We start from the raw sequence: 23,497 nt of genomic DNA on the forward strand, positions 1-23,497 counted from the left end.
ATTTTTTGCATTGTACATATTATATAGTAACAGGAGAGATTCAGAAGCAAGACACTTAACATTTGTAACAGCAACACTTCCACATTTATAATCAGTATATACTGTATAGCTACAAACCAAGAGTTAAACATGCATTCAAAAGTAACACAGACCCTATGTTCCGAATCGCATACTCTTTCTTTTTTCTATTCTACATACTACATCCGACCATAAAAATAATCTAGTTAGGGTGCATTAGGCATACTATTGGGACATACTTTTACTTATTTATTTCATCATAACATTGCGCCATGATCTTGCCTCTTGCTTTTACATCCGTCGCATCCCCGTTTGTTTTCATATGGAGGCTTCGTCGATGTGACGTCACTTCACGTGCGCACCGGATTGTGGGTCAGAATCGCCCTAATAGGATGCTGTTTTCAACACTAACAGTTTTGTCCGGGTGTAGTAGACTTCCGGGTCTTTCTAACCATCCTAAATCTGGCCTCAAGAATCGGGACATGCTAAATCTTTTTTCTTTCTTACTAAATAGTAGAAAGTATGCGATTCGGACACTTAATGTGTCGATTTTTAAAGTGTTGTATCACTTGGTCTGACCACTGGAGGGGGCTCTTAATTCTTAACATGACTATGTTATTAATATATTAGATGTCACATAGCAGAAGAAAAAGACACCTTTCTACCATCCATTCATCTGACTGTACATACAAGTTTACTTACAAATGTAATGAATACAGGAAAAATTAAAATATAGATATTTGAACCATAGCCTACATACAAACGTAACTTTTCCCTTACAATTGTAAATTTTTGCGCATTGTTTGGTAGCAGGTCTCAGGTCTATGAAACATAACCACAGACTTCATTGACAAGCTCCATTTTTCATATTAAAATAATCTATTTTATCTATTAATTTTATCAAACAAAAATAATAATCTATTCCTTTGTACAGGTCAATATTGCCCAAATAATGCTTCAGAGGTTGTAGTAACACACTGTTCAAACACTGCTTTTATTTTGTGGGGGCGACTGTGGCTCATTTGGTAGAGTGGGTCGGCTGATGATCAAAGGGTTGGAGGTTTGATCTCCGCCCTGCCACCTGTGTCATGGTTGTTGTGTCCTTGGGCAAGACACTTCACCCACCTTGCCTTGTGTGAATGTCGGTAGTTAGCCTGCTATCGGTGTGTGAATGAGTGTGTGAATGGTAACGTGGGAAAGGAAAACAGATCTCCCTTGCAAAAGAGTCTTTGCTCTCAATGCGATTTACCTGTATGAATAAAGGTTATACAGACAGAGGGTTTGGAAGTCATCAACTAAGGTTGGGACACCTGGACCAATTGTTTAACATCAACTTTCCACGCTTCATGTACTTCCATCGCTGCCGTTCTAAATGTATTCTTCCTTCCCTGAAATACACCTTTGGCACAACTACGACATTTACATTATTCTTTTCCATTTTGGTAACATTTTTTCTGTAACCTCTGGCAAGTTTACCATTTATCTTTTGAAAAACTGGAAAAATGTGTGTGTTCTAGCACTTTGGACCATTGGTGTAAAACACATTTTACACAATCTGTTAAATGCTCTGTTAAAAAAAAATCCTGCGTTCCAAATCACATACTCTTTCTTTTTACTACACTACATACTAAAGTACAGAAGAGTTTTAGGGCCACAAGCGAGAGAGAAAAAATTAGATAAGGTAGATTTTTTTTTTCATAATGTCGAGACATTTCAAAAATAAAGACGAATACTCCAAAAAGCTATTGGAGTTAGTTGGACATTTATGTATTTTCAGCATACTACAATTTACGTGCATGTATTGGGACATCCTAAATCTTTTTCACGCGTACTAAATAGTAGGAAATGATGGGGATTGGAACGCAGGGCAACTGTCATGTGTTCTTGGACGCCAACCAGCAGCTGAAGAGACCAACAAAAGAATGTCAAAGTCGCCTAGAATTCTGCTCTACACCTAGCACAGAAACGCGGAGGAGTTTACCTTAACCCCATAACCAAAGCCGGGGTAAAGAGGTTCTGTGAATGTGGCGTGGAAAGTGTGGAGGTGGCGCAGTGAGTCAGAGGAGACACTGTAGAAGGACAGAGAGCCAGCAGGACAGTCCACGTACACTGCTACTCTGTGAGAGACAGAGGAGGAGGAGGAGGGAGGTGGGATGAGCGTGCCACTGTTGTTGTGCCAGGCGTTATATCCTCCATCGGTGCAACACAGGCACCACGATCGGTCGTTCCCTCCAAACTTTGACCCGTCGCTGTCCCCGTGCCGCCCGATTCCTCCGTAACTGACCGCGATGTAAACCTTACCCGCCCACTTCACCTCCCAGTAACAGCGACCGCTCACCCCCTCTACACACAGCACCTGGGGCCAGTAGTCAAATCGCTCCGGGCGTCCGGGATAAGGGTGCTCCTTTCTCAGGTCGGTCACCTTTCTGTTGTTTTCAGACAGTTGGAGGAATTTGTGGGCTGTGTTTGGGTCCAGAGTGAATGCACAGAAATCTGACGGATATAAAGACATAGAGTTGTATTATCATATGGAATACATATTTTTTTTAAAGCCAAGTGAAATATGATTCATAAAAATAGGTGTATTAATTTACAATTTAGTTATAATGTTTTATTCGCTTTATTTGAGCCCAATAGCTTAATTGATGCATTATATTCAGCATTCAACTTCCATTGTGTTAGTTGGGATTTAATTGGTATCCATTACATTGTCTCTGGGTCATTTTGTGTTTGTGACAAGTAGTTTTTTATTCAGATATTTCCGTGTTTTAATTTGAATTCCGTTTCCAGAATAGTGTGAAACATGTAAAATTGCAGGTGGTTTCAATCTTTTTGAGCCTGGAAGGTTCACAGAAACTGTTTTTCTTTAAGAAATCTGCTTCATATTAGTTGTTGTTTTCATAAATCTTACAAAAACGCACTTACATTTCCTCAAACCCGGTCGCAACCACCGGTCTCCACCAGGCTCCACACTAAATAGAAAAAAAGGGGATTAATGTACCGGCGCTATCATATTTAAATCAATTATGCTCAATAATGTGTCAAGACAGTTAATGATAGTGTCCCTCCATACCCGAGTGTGTTCAGTCTCCAGAGCGGATCGTCCAGTCCAGCTGACAGTAGCTCCACTCCCGAGCCTCCTGGATGGTTGTAGCTCAGGTCCAGCTCTCTCAGACGGGAGGGGTTGGAGCTCAGAGCTGAGGCCAGAGAAACACAGCCTTCCTCTGTGATCAGGCAACCTGACAGCCTGCAAAACACACACACAGCAGATAGTGTTGTTATTGCAATGAAATAATAAAGAAAAGTCCTTGATGTACTCGGGGACATACGGGTCTAAATTATGATTTTTCACGATGTAACATAGACTCAAAACAGATACTTCTTTTACATGACCCCTTGTTCACATTATCTGCGAAAAACTGCCGTGCTGCAACTACCTCACTAAACTGCTGCCTCTCGCACGCTCTTGTATTTACATTGCACACCTCATTGTGTGTGTCTGTGTGTGTGTGTGTGTGTGTGTGTGTGTGTGTGTGTGTGTGCCAGTAAAGGCCAGGACACACCAGTCAGACTACCCGAAAATGGAGTTTGCCGATTCAGGCAGCTCCATTCTTCCCGTCGCGGCCAAAAAAGTGCAAAGAACACACCAAGCCGACTGCTGACTTTCCGTACGCTCTGCGCTTGCGCAGGACGTAATGTCTCCATAACAGCAGGCGGCGCTAATCTGTATTGTGGCCCGAAAAAATACGGAAGCCAGAAATGATGGGACGGCTCTCTAGACCATAAACATAGATAGAAATACGTATTTATATTTATGGACCATAAAGAGCACCATTTTCAGCAGAGAGTGTCGAGCATGGTGTCGAGCAGTCAAGAAGGGTTGATGCATGTGAGTACTCACTGAACGAAACAAACAAACACATTAAAACAATGGCTAACTGTTGTTAGCTGTTTGTGCTACCCGCCTCACTTCAGGGCTTCACTGATTCGCTAGCCCTCCACAAATCAAATTGCTCCAACTGAAAGACTGCCCGCCGCCGATTGAAAATGTTCAATCGGCTCAAAAGAAGCCCGACGACATCTACGACGACCGATTTCACGGCACACACCAAACAGATTTGTGTCCCCGCCCCCTCGAAACTCTACGACGGTGTGACCTGGCCTTAAGAGAGAGAGACAGTAATACATACAGGTACAGCCAGATAGACAGTAAGTAGGTATGGAACTGGAGCTAGTGCATGAGGTTGAGTTGTGTTAACTAGATGGATAGAGACTCTTTTTCTGGATTTGCCCAGGGTGGGTATGGGGATACAAATGGCTGCGCACCACCTTGAAGTTGTTCTTAGAGGTGGGATCATTGTATCTTTGCGAGTACACTTCACTGCGAGAAATATTGTTGGTGTATGTAGTGGAGGAAACTGGTGGGTGTGCGCTGATCCGATAATACCACTAGATTCACTTCAAGTGTGTCGTAACATTAGTTAACTTAGCATAGTTTGTGCTAAATTAAGCATTAACTAACTGTTTATAACCAAGCAATACTTCTTAGTTAATGATAAATAAGCATTAACTAGACATTAACTAACCTTTAATACTTATTTTAAAAAAGTTAACAGGGAAAGGAGTTTCATTATGCAGAATTCCTCTATACATGATGAACACTTGAAACACCTTCTTGGCATCAAGTGATTCCATGTTTATTTTATAGCATAACTAATGTTGGGATGTTTTGTGTTCTGATCGACACAGAGCACCCCTTTGTTTGCACGTTGAGTAGCTCTGATTATCTGATCTCAATTATGTGATCGAAATATGTTACGGTTTATCACCGAAACTGTTATAAACTCTTAGAATCTTTCTACTTGGACTAATAATGAGAAAGCTACATTACAAAAATTAATTGTATGTCTTTTTTATGTCAACCTGAGACTGTGACCCCTTAAAGCTGGAGTATATGATTTCTGATTGTTCGAAATTAACATGAGCTGACGCTTTGACCAATCAGAGTGAGGCTCCGATTCTCTGTTCTTATTGGCAGTTGGGTTAGTCCATTCACTTTGGCACGATTTTGTTGGTGTAGAGCATGTCAGGGAGGGACCATAGGGGAGGGACCAAAGAGAACAAGTGGAGCTGTTGAGGTATTTGAATTTGAATCTCTATCCCAACTACCATTTTCTCCCCAAATCCTCCACCCCAGCTTTAAGAATTACTCAAACTATGCAAAACAACAATAACAGAAAACAGGAAGAACTGATCTGACCTGAGAGCTTCCATTTTACAGTGTGGACTCTGGAGTCCAGTGGACAGCAAATTCACTCCTGAATCCTGCAGGTCGTTGTTACTCAGGTCCAGCTCTGTCAGACTAGAGGACTGGGAGCTGAGAACTGAGGACAGAGCTTCACAACTTCGCTCTGAAAGGTTACAGCCACTCAACCTGAAGAGAAAATAACCAGCAATGATAATATTTTTACCATAATCCATTATAAATGAATAAAAATAAATAAATAAAAAGTTTGTTCACTCACAGAGCTTTCTTGGAGGCTTTGACCACTGGCAGCAGCTTGAGAAGAGCCTCCTCTGAAGCAGAGTATTTCTTCAGGTCAAAAACCTCCAGATCTGTTTCTGATGTAAGTAAGATGAAGACCAGAGCTGACCACTGAGCAGGAGACAGTGTGTCAGTGGCCAGGCTACCAGATCTTAGGTATTGTTGGATCTCCTCCACTAGAGAACGATCCTTCAGCTCATTGAGACAATGGAACAGGTTTATGCTTTTTTCTGGAGAGGGATTCTCCTCAATCTTCTTCTTGATGTACTCGACGGCTACCTGATTGATCTGTGAGCTACTTCCTGTCGGTGTCAGCAGACCTCTTAGGAGCGTCTGATTGGTCTGCAGTGAAAGACCCAGGAGGAAGCGGAGGAAAAGGTCCAGGTGTCCGTTTGGACTCTGTAAGGCCTTGTCCACAGCACTCTGGTAAAAGTGTGTCTCCGCAGATTCATGGGAGGTTGATTGTTCTTCTGACATCACATTGACTCCAGAGTTGATGAATGTCAGATGGACATGAAGAGCAGCCAGAAACTCCTGAACGCTCAGATGGACGAAGCAGAAGACTCTTTCCTGGTACAGTCCTCTCTCCTCTTTGAATATCTGTGTGAACACTCCTGAGTACACTGAGGCTGCTGTGATATCTATGCCACACTCAGTCAGGTCTGATTCATAGAAGATCAGATTTCCTTTCTGCAGCTGCTCAAAAGCCAGTTTTCCCAGAGACTCGATCATCAGCCTGGTCTCTGGACTCCAGTGTCTGTCCGCCTCATTTCCACCATCATACTTGATGTTCTTTAGTTTGGACTGAACCACCAGGAAGTGGATGTACATCTCAGTCAGGGTCTTGGGCAGCTCTCCCCCCTCTCCGGTCTTCAACAAATCCTCCAGAACTGTAGCAGTGATCCAGCAGAAGACTGGGATGTGGCACATGATGTGGAGGGTTCGTGATGTCTTAATGTGGGAGATTATCCTGTTTGCCTGGTTCTCATCTTTGAATCTCTTCCTGAAGTACTCCTCCTTCTGTGGGTCAGTGAACCCTCTGACCTCTGTCACCATGCCAACACAGTCAGGAGGGATTTGGTTGGCTGCTGCAGGTCGTGTGGTTATCCAGAGGTGAGCAGAGGGAAGCAGGTTCCCCCTGATGAGGTTTGTCAGCAGCACATCCACTGAGGTGGACTCTGTCACATCAGTCAGGATCTCAGTGTTGTGGAAATCGAGAGGAAGTCGATACTCATCCAGACCGTCAAAGATGAACACAACCTGGAACTCTTCAAAGTTGCAGATTCCTGCTGCTTTGGTTTCAGCAAAGAAGTGATGAACAAGTTCCACCAAGCTGTACTTTTTCTCTTTCAGCACATTCAGCTCTCTGAACGTTAAAGGAAAAGTGAACTGTATGTCCCGGTTGGTTTTGTCTTCAGCCCAGTCCAGAGTGAACTTATGTGTTAACACTGTTTTCCCAATGCCAGCCACTCCCTTTGTCATCACTGTTCTGATTGATTTGTCTCTTCCAGGTGGGGCTTTAAAGATGTCTTCACATCTGATTTTTCTTTCCACTTTTACAGAGTTCTTGGATGCCGTTTCAATATGTCTGACTTCATGTTCATCATTGACCTCTCCAGTCCCTCCCTCTGTGATGTATATATCTGTGTAGATCTGATTAAGAAGGGTTGGGTTTCCTGCTTTGGAAATCCCCTCAAACAAAAATTGAAACTTCTCCTTCAGATTAGATTTGAGGTTAATCTGGCACATGGCAGGAGATTCTGAAAGTACAAATGACAACACTGAGTAAAAGTGAGTAAATCTCAATTTAGTGTACAATTGAAGGAATATTTAGGTTTTAAGTTAGCATTTACGTGGAGTAAAAAAAGTTTTTCTTCTGGTCCCTCTGCAAAAGTACTAGGTTGATTTCTGCTACAGCGTCATCTCCACTAAACTCATTAAAAGTACTACGCTGACCACCAGCTCCATAAGGTAACACACTAACTATATCCGCGTTTCCACAGCAGGAACTAGGCTCTAAACCGTAGTTCCCGGAACTATGATTACCCCAGAACATGAGAGTCCTCCGTACTATCACCCGGGCCATCATGCATCTGCTGCGCTTGTGTCAGCTGTTAAGATCATAGCAACAGTTTGTATACAGTCTATGGAGCAGCTCTACAGCGCACTCTGCAGTGATGCAACACTTCAGCTCAGTAGGCTCATTTTATGATTTTCTTCAGTTCTTCATTAAAAAATACAGAGAAATAATTTGTCTGCTTCCCATGTTAACAGATCAGAGCGCCCACACAGCGCACTTCCCCAGCGCAACTATTCATCACACCAGTCTCTTTTTCTTTTCACTAGACGATCGCTTTTCTCTCCTAAAATAGATAGAGAAAAATTAGCTGTTGATTCTGATTCACTGATTCTGTCTATATTAGCTTATTATAAAATAATGTGCAGTTCGGATACTTTTACTGCTTCTCCATACGTCACCGGCCTGATATGCATAACCTCTCCTGGACTTCAGAACCTGAAGCCCAGGAACTAAAGGTTTGTGGTTGAAGTCCCTGGTAGTTTTGGTGTAAATGACTTAGTACCCCCATACAACACCACTTAAAAAATAATGAACTATCCCTTTAAGATTTTTATCCAATATCCCCCAAAAAATACTACCTTAAGGTTATAGCTTTTGCTTTATAACAGCAATATTTAAAGTCAATCAGGTGAGGAAGGCCTTATTGTAATCTAGAAGTTTTTAAACAAAAGTATACGTTGCCAAGTAGTTTCACAGTTTGTCTTTTTGCTTAATTGTCATTTGATTATTGAAGCTGACTCTTATTGTTTTCCTGTATTGATTTCTGTTGGTGGATTCCAAACCCAGAAGTGGACTTTTGAGGTGACAACTTTTTGAGTTTGCAAGAGCTGGAACAGAAAAAGAGACTGGGCCCGCATTCCAAATCACATACTCTTTCTTTTTACTACACTACATACTAAAGTACAGAAGAGTTTTAGGGCCACAGAAGTGAAAAAAAATCAGATAAGGAGGATTTTCTTTTCATTATGTCGAAAAATGTCAAGAAAAAAGACAAATACTCCAAAATGCTATTGGAATTAGTGGGGCATTTATGTATTTTCAGCATACTATAATTGACGTGCATGAATTAGGACATCCTAAATCTTTTTCTGGCATACTAAATAGTAGGGAAGTATGGGGATTGGAACGCAGGGTTGGACCAGTAGCCCATAACTATTTGTCAGAGGGGACTGACCCCCCTCCAGCCCCGACAGCTTAAGGGTTGGTTCAGAGCCGGTCTCTAATCTGGAATCAGAACTTTGTGTTTCGACAGCAGAAGAACCCTCTGCACGTCATGACGTCACTGTATACGTCTGTATATGTCAGTTAGACGCAGGAGGCGTGTTCCAGGCCTCAGACTGCCTCAGTGAACTGACCGCTTAACTGCTTCATTGTTCAAAACGTGGATAGCAGGCTATGCAAACTAGGGGTGTGAACGTTTACAAAAATGTCTAAACGGTCACACCGCTGCTTTTTTTTCGTGTACACGTTTAACCGTTTAATATAAACGTAAGTATATATAAGTATAATCATTTTTATTTAAATGTTTTGCCGATGCTGTTTAAGTGACAGTGTGCAGTGAGAAAGACCGGCAGACAGAGCGAGGCAGAGAGGCCTTTATTTTATAATTTTGCTTTTTGACTTTAAAGTGATCATAACTAGCCTAGCGATCATCTGTTTCCTCCCACTGTCAGGCGGGCCGTTGACCAGCTGATCGGAGCAGCTGTTTGAGACGGAGATGAAAACAAAAGTGAAACTGAAGGTGTGGAGCAGTTAAATAGTTAAATGAATAAATATTGTTACCAAACACAATAATGTGTTGTTTTATCTGCTTTAGTAGCCTACAGTAGCACATGTCGACCCCACTCCTAGAAATAAATGAAGTAGGCTCATTTTCAGAAAAAAAAAAAAAAAAAAAAAAACCTAATGCACACCCCTAATGCAAACCAATCAGGATTTATGACTCATTTCTCCACAATATTGAACCCTTTAAAGAAATGTTCTTACTGCTCTGCAGAAGCTCAGCCAGCTCATCCTGCTTCATTCTCCTCAGGAAGTCCAGTGTGATCTTCAGAAACGCCTCTCTGCTGCTGCTTCTCCTCCTTTGCTCTTCATCCTCTCCTTCCAACACCTCCTCGTCCTCCCTCTTTCTCTCGGAGCATTCTGGGTAATCTGGACTCAGAAGCTTCTGCATCCTCTTCAGCTCATTCCTCACAAAAGTGACAATGTTTTCCTCCAGCAGCTGGAACGGAATATATGAATATGAATTTAATATGAACGACTCGATCAAAGGAAAACAATGGAACCAGATGTCAGATCAATGTTACACACAGTCAGTACAGTTACAAGGGACAATAGATAGTATACATGGCCTCTCAAATATTCGATAAATGGCTGGAGCATGGCTGACTCCGCTACGCTAGGTGGTGCTGTAGTCCTTTCAACAAGTGGTTATTGAGCCACGTTCCGATTCCCTTCCAGCAACAACCCTACTATTTATAACGTTGTCTCCTTCCACTTCCTTGTGAAATCCCCGACAGGGAATTCTCGAGCAAGCGCAGAACGCAAACTCTGATATGCAATATCCGATCCCTGTATACATGCAGGTAGAAAGCCGACTATGAACGAGTTATCTAGGTGTTCTTATCCGACTTCGCTTGTCTGTTAATGTGCCGATTTGTGAGCGAAGTAGATCGGAAAAAGGTGTTTACATGCAGTTTACAAGTCCTGTTGAAGACTTATTCGTTTATTTACCCGCTTATGGGTCTGCATGTAAGTGCACTGAGTGACTGTTCACTGGTCTAAAAAGTCAAACATCAAACATGGAGGTTATTGTGAACAGAACAGATGAAGAAAATGTTGAACATGTACAGACCGTAAATGTGGAGACCAGGTCCGGTAGAAGCTGTTTGGCAGAGCAACCACTGGGAGCATCAGAGATCTCCTGGTCCAACACTCTGCCGGTTCATATAGAGTTATTATTAAAAAAAATATTGATTCATTTACAGCTGCTTTAAAGTCTTGTACTCTTTAAGTCTTTATGACAAATGACTGCTCTTCCTTCTTTGGGTTTATTTAAATCTATGATTTCTGAATTTTACACATCTGACTGTAATTGTTTTAGCTGAATTCACTGTTCATTTTCGTATTTCATCTTACTAGTGCAGTGCCCGTAGGAAGCAGGTCTGCTGTGTGTGTCCCGCTCGTCACTCATTTCAAGCTTTGGTCGCAGCAGCCAATCAAATCAGAGGGAGGCGGGGTTTAGCCGGAGACTGCTTCATGCCGCTTCATGCCCGTCGTTACTGTGGCCTTCAGTGTGCGCATGTATTCGCCGCCAGCATGATATTAATGATAACTTCTACATATTTGGTCCAAAACGTCATAATCAATTAAGGATGCACACCTTTGTGCCGTGCCCAAGCAATATCCGGAAGCTCAGGCCGATCTGACTAACAGTGAGAGAGATATGCGAGTCACAGACACACACACAGACAGACGTTTCTTGCTTTATAGATAGATTTTATTCTTGCTATTTTTTTATATTATATATACTTTATTGAAATGAATATACATACATTTTTATCCTATTATATTTCTGTTTGCTCTGTTCATTATATGTTATCCTTGAGGGAAACTTAAGTGTCTTTTGAGTGAACATAAAGGTGATTGATTGATTGATTGATTGATTGATTGATTGATTGATTGATTGATTGATTGATTGATTGATTGATTGATTGATTGATTGATTGATTGATTGATTGATTGATTGATTGATTGATTGATTGATTGATTGATTGATTGATTGATTGATTGATTGATTGATTACCTCTGTTTCAGAGAACAAAGTCTACCATCAAACGTTAGAGGTTCAGCCTTTGACTGGTCGCTCTTGAAGGAAACACAGCTGGGTCCAGGTCCGGGTCCAGGTCCAGGTTTGGGGGACTCTGGTCTCTGGTGGATCCTGGTAGACGGAGAAGAAGAACCATCAGAATGGAAATTGACTTTTTGTTTTTCAGACAAATAAGCTGCTGCAGAAAAACAGCTACTTCCACCCAAAAAAAACAAACAACACAAGAAGTACCTAGGGTTGCCATGTCCAACGACATATTGTAAGTAAAGGTGAACTGTATATAAAGAGACTGCGAAAAGAACTGGGGATAGAAATAATAAGAGGGCATCTGGTCAAAAGGTCTAAAATTCATGTGTACTGTCTTAAAAGTGGATTATACAGTTTGAAATCCAAACCACTATTTGTCAAAATCAGCAAATATCTAGTCACCATCCGCTACCTGGGTTGCTCTGAAACAAATGCAGGTGTTAACACACAGCCAAGGCTCAGAAAACGTCTGTATTACCAAGATTATGCTTTAATGCTGTGAACATTATCACCAACGGCAGCAGCTCCGATCAGAGAGTGAACACTGAGGCAGAGAGCAGTTTAAACATGTTATGTCAGCATTAAAGCTGTGGTATATGATTTGGGGAGAGAGAGAATCGAAGCCTCGCTCCGATTGGTCAAAGTGTACTGCTCATGTACACTTTGACGAATCCGAGCGAGGCTCCGATTCTCCGTTCTTATTGGCTGTTGGGACTGTCCATTCACTTTGGCACCGACGTTGTTGGTGTAGAGCGTGTCAGGGAGGGACCATAGGGGAGGGACCAAAGAGAACAAGTGGAGCGGTTGTTAACAAAACTTTGTTTCCTTATATATTATAACATTTTAATACTAAAACATTATGCTTTGTGCTGCAATTTTTGTTTGACCTCACAATATGCAACTTACTCATTCTCACAAGAGAGGAGTACTGAATGGCCTTGGGGAGAGAAGAGACTCCCACATTCTTTCTTAGACATTGTATGAAGAATAATATCTGCTTGTCATCCCCCTATTACCAGGAACTCAAGGACCAGACACATGAACAGACTGGTTCGCATACACATTTTTCATACATAAAGCCTTGTGCTACTGTTCATTTCGTTGTCTCAATCATGTATGCTACACTTGTGATGTAAATGATTGATTCCCTTGCTTTGCTGTTTGCAAGTAAAAACCAACCTGCTTTGAAAATGCCTGACTGATCTCTTTATTAAAACACTTGGGTTTTTGTTAAAATAATTCCTGTGACAGCGGTTGAGGTATTTGGATTCGAATCTCTATCCCAACTGCTATTTTCTCCCCAAATCATATACCCCAGCTTTAATACACAGTACAGCTGAATGAAAGAAAGGCATTGTAATAATAAACACAAAACAAGTGCCCACACTAGTAGTCCAGGCAAAATAGCGTTTTTCATAGAATAAATTGTAAAAGAATTTTTTTCAGCTCAGATCATTTCTATGAGGTGTCCAGAACAACATACTAAAAGTCCTAAGAAATCCTAGTTGGGGAAATATGTTTAATTCTCATCAATCCGAGATGTGTGCCAATAAGGCGAGACACCAATAAATCCCAATAGGGCTATTTTTTTCCTTTAGTCCTATCAAAATGAAACTTTACACAATGAAAGTATCCATGAAAATTTAAATGTTTTGTATTACAAGTTTCTTTGAAAATGAATTTTAATATGCAAATGAGCTATACACTAATCGTACATGCCCAAAATAAACCCAAATAGGCTTAATTTTTTCCTTTACTCCTACCACAATAAAACTTTACATAGTAAAAGTATACTTGAAAAGTAAAACATTTTGTATTACAAGTTTCTTTTTAAATGAATTTGAATATGCACATGAGCTCCACACTTATTGAATATCCAATCATCGTACTGCCAATGGGTGATGGCAATGCTGCTTTTAGACTGGCCTCTAACCTGAAAAACTGCCTGGCTTACTTATAACAGGTGCCTCTCATGAATTAGATCCCCCCCCCCCTAGCTAGTGTAATTTTTTACTTTTTTCAGTGCCATTCCCTTTCCAATGCCAAATAGACGAGACGTAGAATCACAGCCTGAAATGGCATGGAGAAAGAGGAGATTGTCAGACACCTTGGGACCAATTAACTCGCCTTTTGGAATTTTATTTATTTTGACTATCATTAATTAATTTTTATCAATACCAGTATTTTTTATATGAAATAACAGATTTTTGTTTATCAATTCCACATTTTTCTTTACCGGAAATCAATTGTTAAAACTGATAAAAAATAAATTATTTGACAACTTTTGTATGTGCAAAAGTTTGTGAACCCTGAGCTGCATTGCTTAAATTGAGCAGGTAAACACAATCAGATGGGCCAAATTGAGTGATGAAATAGACCAATGTAATGAGAGATCTTTAGGGAAGTAATTGGGCGGCACCAGATAAAACACAGATAAAACCAGGTCAGTTTAGGCTCACCAAAGTGAACCCATACAGATCAGACTTGCCAAAAGGGAAAGACAATCTCAGAGGATCTCAGGAAGAGAGATGTGATGTTGCACATTTGTCTGGGGACAGCTATACATTAATTTATTTGGTTCTTGTGCCATAAACAGCTTGTGTGCATTCAGATCAGCATGATGCAACAAGAGTACTAACAGGTCTGTGTCATCACCTACTGAGACTGTGTCTTTTGTTCTGGCAGAGGCAATGGCAGTTTGGACAATGAGCACATCTGCATTGTGCTTTGCATGGTTTGTGATGCACCATTTTTTGTCTTACAAGTTTCTTTGAAAATGAATTTTAATATGCAAATGAGCTATACACTTATCAAATATAGGCTACCCAAAATATATCTGCATAGGCTTAATTTTTTACCTTTACTCCTACCACATTAAAACTTTACACAATGAAAGTCTACATGAAAAGTAAAACATTTGTATTAGAAGTTACAATATAATGGTCAAGGCTTTCCAGAAGGGGTTGGTTGAACGTCAGAACAGGGGTCACATCGTACTGCAGAGCTTGAGTTGCCAAACACCTCAATGTTGAGTATATGCAGGATTCATCACTGGGATCAAGATCAATCATTGGAAGGAATGTTACTGAAGCTCTCCCAGGGTGTTCATCTAGAAGATGCAGGATCTGCATCATACCAGACCATGATGGCCTTTGAGAGTGAAGGAGTAGGGATGTCTTCCAGAAAACATCCAGCTGTGATGTTTTGTTATCTGCTGGCAACAGAGCCAGTGGCTGATACACAATAGGTTCACGTATAGGAGGACTCATAAAGTAATGAATGTGTATGCAACCAACCGCAGCAATATCTGCAGCAGTCACTTGGATCTTTAAAGGAAAAAATGAAGCCTGTGCGGATATATTTTTGGGTAGCCTATATTTGATTAGAGTATAGCTCATTTGCATATTAAAATTCATTTTCAAAGAAACTTGCAAGATAAAAATGGTGTATCACAAACCATGCAAAGCACGATGCAGATGTGCTCATTGTCCAAACTGCCATTGCCTCTGCCAGAACAAAAGACACAGTGTCAGTAGGTGATGACACAGACCTGTTAGTACTCTTGTTGCATCATGCTGATCTGAATGTACACAAGCTGTTTATGGCACCAGAACCAAAGAAAGCAACAAAAACAAGACGGACATGGTGCATAAAGTAGACAAAGGAGTTACTTGGTCCCAAGGTGTGTGACAATCTCCTCTTTCTCCATGCCATTTCAGACTGTGATTCTACATCTCGTCTATTTGGCATTGGAAAGGGAATGGCACTAGCCTGGAAATCCAGACCTGCCACTAGGCGCTGGCAAATTAAATGTGCTGCGCCTGTTGGTCTGGGCACTCTCCATTGAAGCTCATTAAATATGTCAAGAAATCCTGAGCTGCGTTTTAATTGGTTCTATCTGATATGGGCGGGCCAGAGCCCTATGTGTGGTGCTCTGGGGCCTTGACCCTTTACAATTTGGAAGACGGCACTCAAATCCTTCATTAGCAAGTAAGAGGAATGTTCTGTTTTGCCGACCGACCACGGCAAAAGTTCAATTTAGCAGTTAATCCCGCTGTTCGCTAAACGAACGGGGCTTAATAAGTCACCTTGTTCATTGCTCTGATTGGTTGTAGTGCTATCAAATTGCGTGCAGTGGCATTTGAAGAGACAAATCTAATTCATGAGAGGCACCTGTTATACCCCTGGCAGGTAAGCCAGGCAGTTTCTCAGGTTAGAGGCCAGTCTAAAAGCAGCATTGCCATCACCCATTGGCAGTACGATGATTGGATATTCAATGAGTGTGGAGCTCATGTGCATATTCATATTCATTTAAAAAGAAACTTGTAATACAAAATGTTTTACTTTTCAAGTATACTTTTACTATGTAAAGTTTTATTGTGGTAGGAGTAAAGGAAAAAATTAAGCCTATTTGGGTTTATTTTGGGCATGTACGATTAGTGTATAGCTCATTTGCATATTAAAATTCATTTTCAAAGAAACTTGTAATACAAAACATTTAAATTTTCATGGATACTTTCATTGTGTAAAGTTTCATTTTGATAGGACTAAAGGAAAAAAATAGCCCTATTGGGATTTACTGGTGTCTCGCCTTATTGGCACACATCTCGGATTGATGAGAATTAAACATATTTCCCCAACTAGGATTTCTTAGGACTTTTAGTATGTTGTTCTGGACACCTCATAGAAATTATCTGAGCTGAAAAAAATTCTTTTACAATTTATTCTATTTTTGGCCCCAAAATGCCTTACTTTGCCTGGCCTATAGCTCCTCTGTCCGGAGGAAAAGTGCCTGAGTACAAATAACTACAGAACTCCAAATTATGACAATAAGGGGGAATTTACAACAGTCTGTGAGTATAAAGTGGCTAGGTGCAAGCTTCCACCCCCTCATTATGAAAGTCAACAGAAACAATTAAATATAACATCTGTAGATCATATTTCCATAAGTGTGAAGAAATATTATTCCAAACCATTTTCAAAATACTGTCATTGCTGCAGTTTAATACAGCAAAGTACATATTAAACTGCTATTCCCTATCAGGGCGCTTTCACACTGACCTTTTTGGGTCCAGACTTTCAGACTTCCCCCTTTTATCTGAACCAAAATTTTAAGTGAGAAACCTTAAACTCAAAAAAAGGAGCACCTAAAGACCCACTTCACCGGTGGAAATATGAAGGTGTATTGAACTCTGAGATCCCATGTAGTATACCTGTGCGACGTTTTTAGAAATCGGTTCATCCTAGCCTGAAAAAAAGGCAGGAAAAAGTGTTTTATGGTCTCACTGTCTAACCCTACATTTTCCTACATGTGCCATCACACGTAGGGTTAGGATTAACAGGACAGCTGGGGCCAAGGGAAGACTGAGGGAAGAAAAACCTCATTCATTATATGATAATAGTGATTTTATAATGATAGAACGCCGGTTCCGTATGGGTGAATTTTTCCTTTAAGTTAAGTTTCTTTGTCAATTTACACAAGTTGAAATTCGTGCTACGCATATCCCCCTCTCAAGTTACCACACTTCGTAGGGGGTCAGAGCGCAGGGTCAGCCGTAGTACTGCGCCCCTTGAGCAATTCAGGGTGTCTTGCTAAATGGTAGAGATGGTACCTTTACATGTAATACCAGCCACCAATAGTTTTTTCAAATAACATGCTCCTACGGAGCCGGGGATTTAAACCAGCGACCTCATGGTTACTGGTCGGCCACCTTTCCTCTAGGCCAGTGGTCCTCAACCGGTGGGGTGCGGACACTCTGCCGGGGGGGCGCGAGGGGGATGGAAATATATATATATATATATATTTTTTTTTTTGTAATTTAAATTTTTTTCCTGATATGTAGCCTAGTTCAGAGATGATATGTATTTTTTTTCTTTAACTTTTTTTGATAGGTAGTTGCCAAGTTCATCACACAAACACTCCAATCCACTGATATGAGATCAGTTTGCAATTTTCAAGTACTGAATTAATGGTAGGACTGTGGCCACTAGAACTGGTCTCTGGTCAGCAAAGGTCTTGAAAACAGCATAAGTGTGCTTGTGACATGCGTGCCACCCATGCATGTGTATGGGCACGTGTCCCAGCAGATTTTTGAAATCTGAATAAAAAAATTTAAGTTTGTAGTTAGCAAGTGTAACATGTTCTTAGGGCAGAATTTCATAAATAAAGGTTTATTTTTTTAGCAAGATATTTGGTCAAAAGCTAGTTGTCATCCGTCCCTCTGTCCAGTTGTTAGACATCTGGCTGCTAGCAAGTTATGGTGTCTTGCTAATTTTACTATTCATCTGAACTGAAATAAATATTGACTTTTTCCTTTATTATCTTCGCCAGAATGCACCAGAATGCTTAGATTACATGTTAAAAACACAAAAAAATCTTCTGGGGGGGATGCCCCCAGACCCCCCTTCAGGGGTTTAGTTTTCTGACAAACATTACAATGGATACTAACATGATTTGGGCATTTGGGATTATAAATCATCTTTGAATTGGTTGTACAGCATATCACATGCTATTCATTCAGGGGTGCGATGGCCACCCCACTCTAGCTCTGTGGCCCACCTTGGCCACCCCCAGTCAAAATTTCCTGGAATCGCCACTGAGACACACACAACTCCGCGTTCAGGCTGCACAGCACATTAATCGCAGGTAGCATTTTGAGCTAAATCTGGCCACTTTCAAAATCCAAGACTCAATAGTTGAAACATTCTCTGAACTGGGTTGTCAGACAGCAGTGTTTCCCATTGATCATAGACTTTGTTTTGTGAAGCCTTTTCATAACAGGTATACCTATTGTAGAATTTATTCTGTGTATGTTCTATTTAGGCTACTATTTTCTTCTCTTCTAAGGAGATTTAAAAAAAAAAAAAAACATTTCCTCAGTGTCTCATTGATACAATCTCATAATTAGCTTTTAAAGTGCACCAGAATTTAACGTTAAAATATAAGAAATTTCCGGACCCCAACCCTAAACCCAATGTTCAACTCAAAGGTGCGCCACTGGCCTAGCCCTTGTGATAATAACAATAATAGATTATCTATCGATCTATCTATCTATCTATCTATCTATCTATCTATCTATCTATCTATCTATCTATCTATCTATCTATCTATCTATCTGTGTAGGGTGGTGTGTGTGTGTGTGTGTGTGTATGGGGGGGGGGCGGGGGTTGTCAGGGTCGGTGGGGGGGCCCAACTGCAATGACCCAGCTTTGGGGGGGGCCCAGCTTGCAGAAGGTTGAGAACCCCTGCTCTAGGCCATCCTAGCACTTCTCCAGGTATAGGGATCTTACCTGTGGTCAGGACAGAAGAATCCATCTTGAAATGTGAGAGGTGCAGCCTTGGATTGGTCACTCCTGTAGGACACACAGCTGGGTCCAGATCCAGAACCAGGTCCGGGTCTGGGTGTGTCTGGTCCTTGACAGATTCTATCAGATGAGGGATCAATTAGTAGTTACAGTAAGTCACTTCCTGAACGTTGCTGCAGACTTTCACAATAAAATACATTAAAGCTGGGGTGGAGGATTTGGGGAGAAAATGGCTGTTGGGATAGATATTCGAATCCAAATACCTCAACCACTCAACTTGTTCTCTTTGGTCCCTCCCCTATGGTCCCTCCCTGACACGCTCTACACCAACAAAGCTGTGCCAAAGTGAATGGACAGTCCCAACAGCCAATAAGAACAGAGAATCGGAGCCTCGCTCTGAGTGGTCAAAGTTTACAGCTCATGTTAACTTTGATCAATCAGAAATCATATACCCAGGGCTGTACGCTTATTTTTTTAGGTGGTAGCACTGGTGCTAGCAAGCAAAAAAATTCAGTAGCACAAAAATAAATTTGGTAGCACACAAAGTATGATCGAAAACTTGCATAACCTTAAACCTTGCATTTCGCTCTAATTACCTTTGAGCATGTCATCTTGGTCTCATTTGAGATTCTCAATTAATATTATATCCTAGTGTGTGCAGTAATAATTATGGAAAAATGAATAGGGGTGCACCGATTGCAATTTAGACAAAATAATCTAACCTGCCAATTGCAATTTTTTGCTGATTCAGAATTATTACTATTATAATGTCCTTCTGTTAATTAAAACCAAACTTTAAAACATTAAACATAGCCTATTAAATAAATAAGTATACATATTGGTACAATTTAGGATAAATTAAATAGGTTGTTGTGAATGTGTTGGGAGTAGCTTTTCAGTGGCTTATTTAAAACTTTGTTTAAATAGACTAGGCTACTGTTGACTGCTCGCTGCAGCTGAAGGAGTTGTCTTTCAAGCTACAAAAAAGCGCTAACTTCCTGTTCTCACCGGCTTCAAAATAAAAGTCAACTCACGTTTGGCTAGTAACAGGCTTTTAATGTGAAGGCGCACAGGAAATGTTCTGTTTGTAACTTAACTGCGGTAATGTGCCGTCTCCTTCCGGTAATTGCCATAGGTTAAGTTTTTATGCCTAGAATCGCCAAAGTGGAGGGTGGACTCAATAACTTACTTGCCTAAGACTCATTTACCCGCAGTGTTAATGTAGAGCCCTCTAAGCAGTGTTGTGCAGCGCTCCTCTGTGTTTCAAAGACAGCCTCTCCTCATTATCAAGCTGTCACACGAGTGCGAATGGATTTGTATTCATCATCGCACGTGATCAATTTCAGTAGCAAATGCGATCAAAACTGTCGCACTGTACAGCCCTGATATACCCCAGCTTTAATCCTGAGATTGATTTGAATTATGGACAACAAACTTTTATAATAATACAAATATTAACAGGAGTCAGAAACTTTATGAATTCAAGAAGTATTCAAATACAAAGTACAAATACTACAAAAATAAAAGTATCTCCTTCTACCTCACTACGTTTATGAATGTATATCTTATTTCTCTTTTGTTTGTGACAGTGTTTTGACTGTGTTGACTCACTTGTCCAGAGAAAGGCGTCTGCAGAAGGGAACAGGTGGACTCATGGTGTTTCCTCATTGGCTCTCACTCCTGCTGCTCCTGCTCATTCATTCCTCATATGTTTGACTCCCACTGCTGGAGAAAACCATGAACTGCGCCGTGCACGTCACATGAAAAGATTTGAGAAATAATCAAGATGAGTCACTTGCGATTTTCTTTTCTAATTCAGTTAAAGGGCATTAAGTCACCCCCGTTCTGAGGTCTTTACACTGGCTTCCTGTCACTCAAAGAATTGATTTTAAAATATTCATGTTGGTTTACAAAGCCCTAAATGGTCTAGGGCCAAAATAAATTACTGATCTGCTGATGCGTTATGAACCGTCCAGAGCCCTTAGGTCGTCTGGGACAGGTTTACTTACAGTCCCCAGAGCTAGGACTAAACAAGGAGAAGCAGCTTCTGGAACAAACTCCCAGAAAATGTGAGGTCTGCTGCAACTCTCAGCTCTTTTAAATCAAGTCTGAAGACTTTTCTCTTTCCATTTTAACCTGCAATTTTTTATTTTTTATTATTTCTATTCATTCGCTTTTAAATGTTTTATTCATTCGTTTTTTCTAATGTGTATTGTGTATTTTAATCTTGCCCCTGTAAAGCACTTTGAATGGCCTTGTGTCCGAATTGTGCTATAGAAATAAACTTGCCTTGCCTTCGTAATTCTTTATTTGTCTATCATAGAGCTAGTGTTTTGTAGCCTACTGTTATCTAAGCTACTCGTGCACATAGACCATCCATACCACTTTTGTCTATCCTGGCTTTTTATTGTGGGCTCATCTTTTTTGTATGGGTGGGGTATGTATGTATATGTGTGTTGTGTGTATGTATATATGTGTTATGCGGCTGATATTATCATCTGTGATATAAACAGAATGAAATAAAATTGATATCATTATCATAATAATAATAATTAAAATACAAAAGTAAAATGATATACCAGAAATAGAAGGAGACTTGTGTAAATCAAATTGTATAAATGGAGTCTAATTAAAAGCCTAAATAAACAAATAATACAAATAAAAATAAAGCTCAATGAATGAACAACAATATCAATCAAAACCTAACAGATAGTATAGAGATGTAACTGGCTTACACACTCAACATAATCAATGTAGTTGTATTCCTTTAAACCAATAAGTAAATACTATCTATGGTAAATACATTATTGGCTTCATTTCTGAATCGGGGGCGCCCTCTGTTGGCGAAAAGCATGTACTGCGTGCTGTCAGTTTGAACTGCATAGCAAAAGAAAAAAACTCTCTATAATAGGCCAATTACCTGAGGTGTTTCCTACTTGTGTGTTAAAGGCCTACTTCACCGGTTAGAACATGAAGGTGTATTGAACTCGGAGATCCTATTTAGTATAAATGTGCAAAAAAAATAATAATCAGATCATCTTAGCCTGAGAAAATGCAGAAAGAGTGTTTTATGGTCTCACTGTCTAACCCTACAGTTTCCTTCTTGTGACATCACGGTAAGGGTTAGGATTAACAGGACAGCTGGGCCAAGGGAAGACTAAGGGAAGACTGAGGGAAGAAAAACCTCATTCATTATATTATAATAGTTATTTTATAATGATAGAACGCTGGTTCCGTATGGGTGAAGTATTCCTTTAAGTGTACATGTACTCCTGCCTCACTATTCAACATGTTCTCACTTGTTTAGTTGAATTTTGGAAGTCTGAAAATGCCCTATTGAGACACAACAAGGTGTAGGCTACTGGCCTTTTCCTCTTTACTGGCCTGACCGCAGAGGGATATAATGCTATGTATGTCATTCCAATGAAAATACTGTGAATACATTGTACATAGCATAGGGACGCCTTTTCTGACACTGTTAAGCTATTTTGAAATGAATGCTCCTAACTTACAACTTCAAACAATCTAACACTCCGATCACCTATTAGAGTTGCAACTGTTTGTTGACATATGAATCATTTTATAGTATTCATTTTTATGTGTATTTACCAATTTTTCTGTTTTAATTGTTTCATTTCCATATACGTATTTGTTGTTGTTCACTCACTATATACAGGCTAAATGTTAAGGTTTTTGTCTCGTGCTGGTTGCTATGTATCTGTGTGTGTTTACTTCTGTGTTTGTGTTATGAGCCATTTGTCTTCTGAGGCTCCTCCTCCGCCAACACACTCTGATCATTATATTCATGTTTCATTTTTTATATTAAGTTGAGTACATGAATGAAAAAGACTAAGTTCAAAAAAATAATAGCCTACTTTGACTTGATCCTCAGGTTTTCATTCAAAATTCAAACAGCAGAGAGAGAAATGCAGAAGGCTTTAAAAGGCACGTCGAGAATAGGGCTTTAAAAGGCACGTCGAGACTATTGTTAGGCCTATTGTTAATTTATTAGGGATCGTCGGGCTCATTTATTAATTAATTTAAGCGTGTTCCCCTTTTTATAGCTGACGTTTTATAAAACAGACTTTAAAACAAAGTTTGAATCTATTCAATCCTAAAGTTTTAGGATGAAAAGGAAAGTGAAACAAACAATCAGAGCTGGTTTCAAACTGAAAAACACACTCACGTTGAAGGCAGCTTGATCTCTGGCCGACGCACGAGCGTCACACGCACACCTGTCCAGGCTCTCACAGGAGGGAGAGGCTTTACAACCCGGAAACCAATAAAGATTACAAAAAAGACTAATAAAAAGTCGTTGAAGGTTTAATAATAAACGGTGGGCTGATGCCAGAGCAAAAACCAAACATTCGCAGACGTCACCACCAGCATAGAAATGTTTGGTCACGAGGCTGAACACCGTGGGAGCGGCTCTGATATAGCCTACGTTTCCGGTAACAGCCACAGTGTGCGTGTGTCATGGTTGCGCGTGCCAATAAATATAAATATATATGACGTCGTGTGCCCCGTGACAACACCCTCCATGGTCACGTCGTTGAAACCTGAAGAGCTTCCCTTTTTAAAGTGTTCCTCAGTATTAAAGTGATTCAGCGGAAGATTTATGAGCCTGATGAAGGTAAAGTAGAACTAATATCTCCTTCAAATGAGGAGTTTATCTATGAGGGTGTGTCGCCAT

At 40.4% G+C, this 23,497-nt stretch overlaps 1 protein-coding gene across 2 annotated transcripts; it reads right to left on the reverse strand.

The window, feature by feature from the left end:
* Positions 1-13: 13 nt before the first annotated feature.
* LOC307269836 (NACHT, LRR and PYD domains-containing protein 3-like) lies at positions 14-23,218 on the reverse strand. Of its 2 annotated transcripts, XM_080052917.1 has the most exons (12): positions 22,991-23,218; positions 20,416-20,546; positions 18,790-18,924; positions 11,449-11,583; positions 10,498-10,579; positions 9,630-9,864; positions 5,544-7,323; positions 5,279-5,452; positions 3,092-3,265; positions 2,944-2,990; positions 2,375-2,511; positions 14-2,332 (listed from the first exon to the last, which is right to left on the reverse strand). In XM_080052917.1, exons 2-12 carry the CDS (start codon positions 20,457-20,459, stop codon positions 1,973-1,975), a joined length of 3,303 nt encoding a protein of 1,100 aa, XP_079909043.1. In that variant the 5' UTR covers positions 20,460-20,546; positions 22,991-23,218; the 3' UTR covers positions 14-1,972. The 2 variants fall into 2 exon arrangements, with proteins under 2 accessions (XP_079909043.1, XP_079909042.1); XM_080052916.1 differs by having other exon boundaries at positions 14-2,511.
* Positions 23,219-23,497: the final 279 nt, after the last annotated feature.

This window comes from Ammodytes marinus (assembly GCF_949987685.1).
Source record: "Ammodytes marinus genome assembly, chromosome: 24".
Lineage (NCBI taxonomy): Eukaryota > Metazoa > Chordata > Actinopteri > Uranoscopiformes > Ammodytidae > Ammodytes > Ammodytes marinus.

Excerpts from the sequence above, each read along its gene's own strand:
- LOC307269836 (XM_080052916.1), bottom strand. The coding sequence starts at position 20,459 with ATGAGTCCACCTGTTCCCTTCTGCAGACGCCTTTCTCTGGACAA. Across the intron at positions 7,324-9,629 it reads GGCTGAGCTTCTGCAGAGCA|AATCTCCTGCCATGTGCCAG; the intron begins GTAAGAACATTT and ends TTGTACTTTCAG. Across the intron at positions 2,512-2,943 it reads GCGACCGGGTTTGAGGAAAT|ATTTCTGTGCATTCACTCTG; the intron begins GTAAGTGCGTTT and ends TATATCCGTCAG.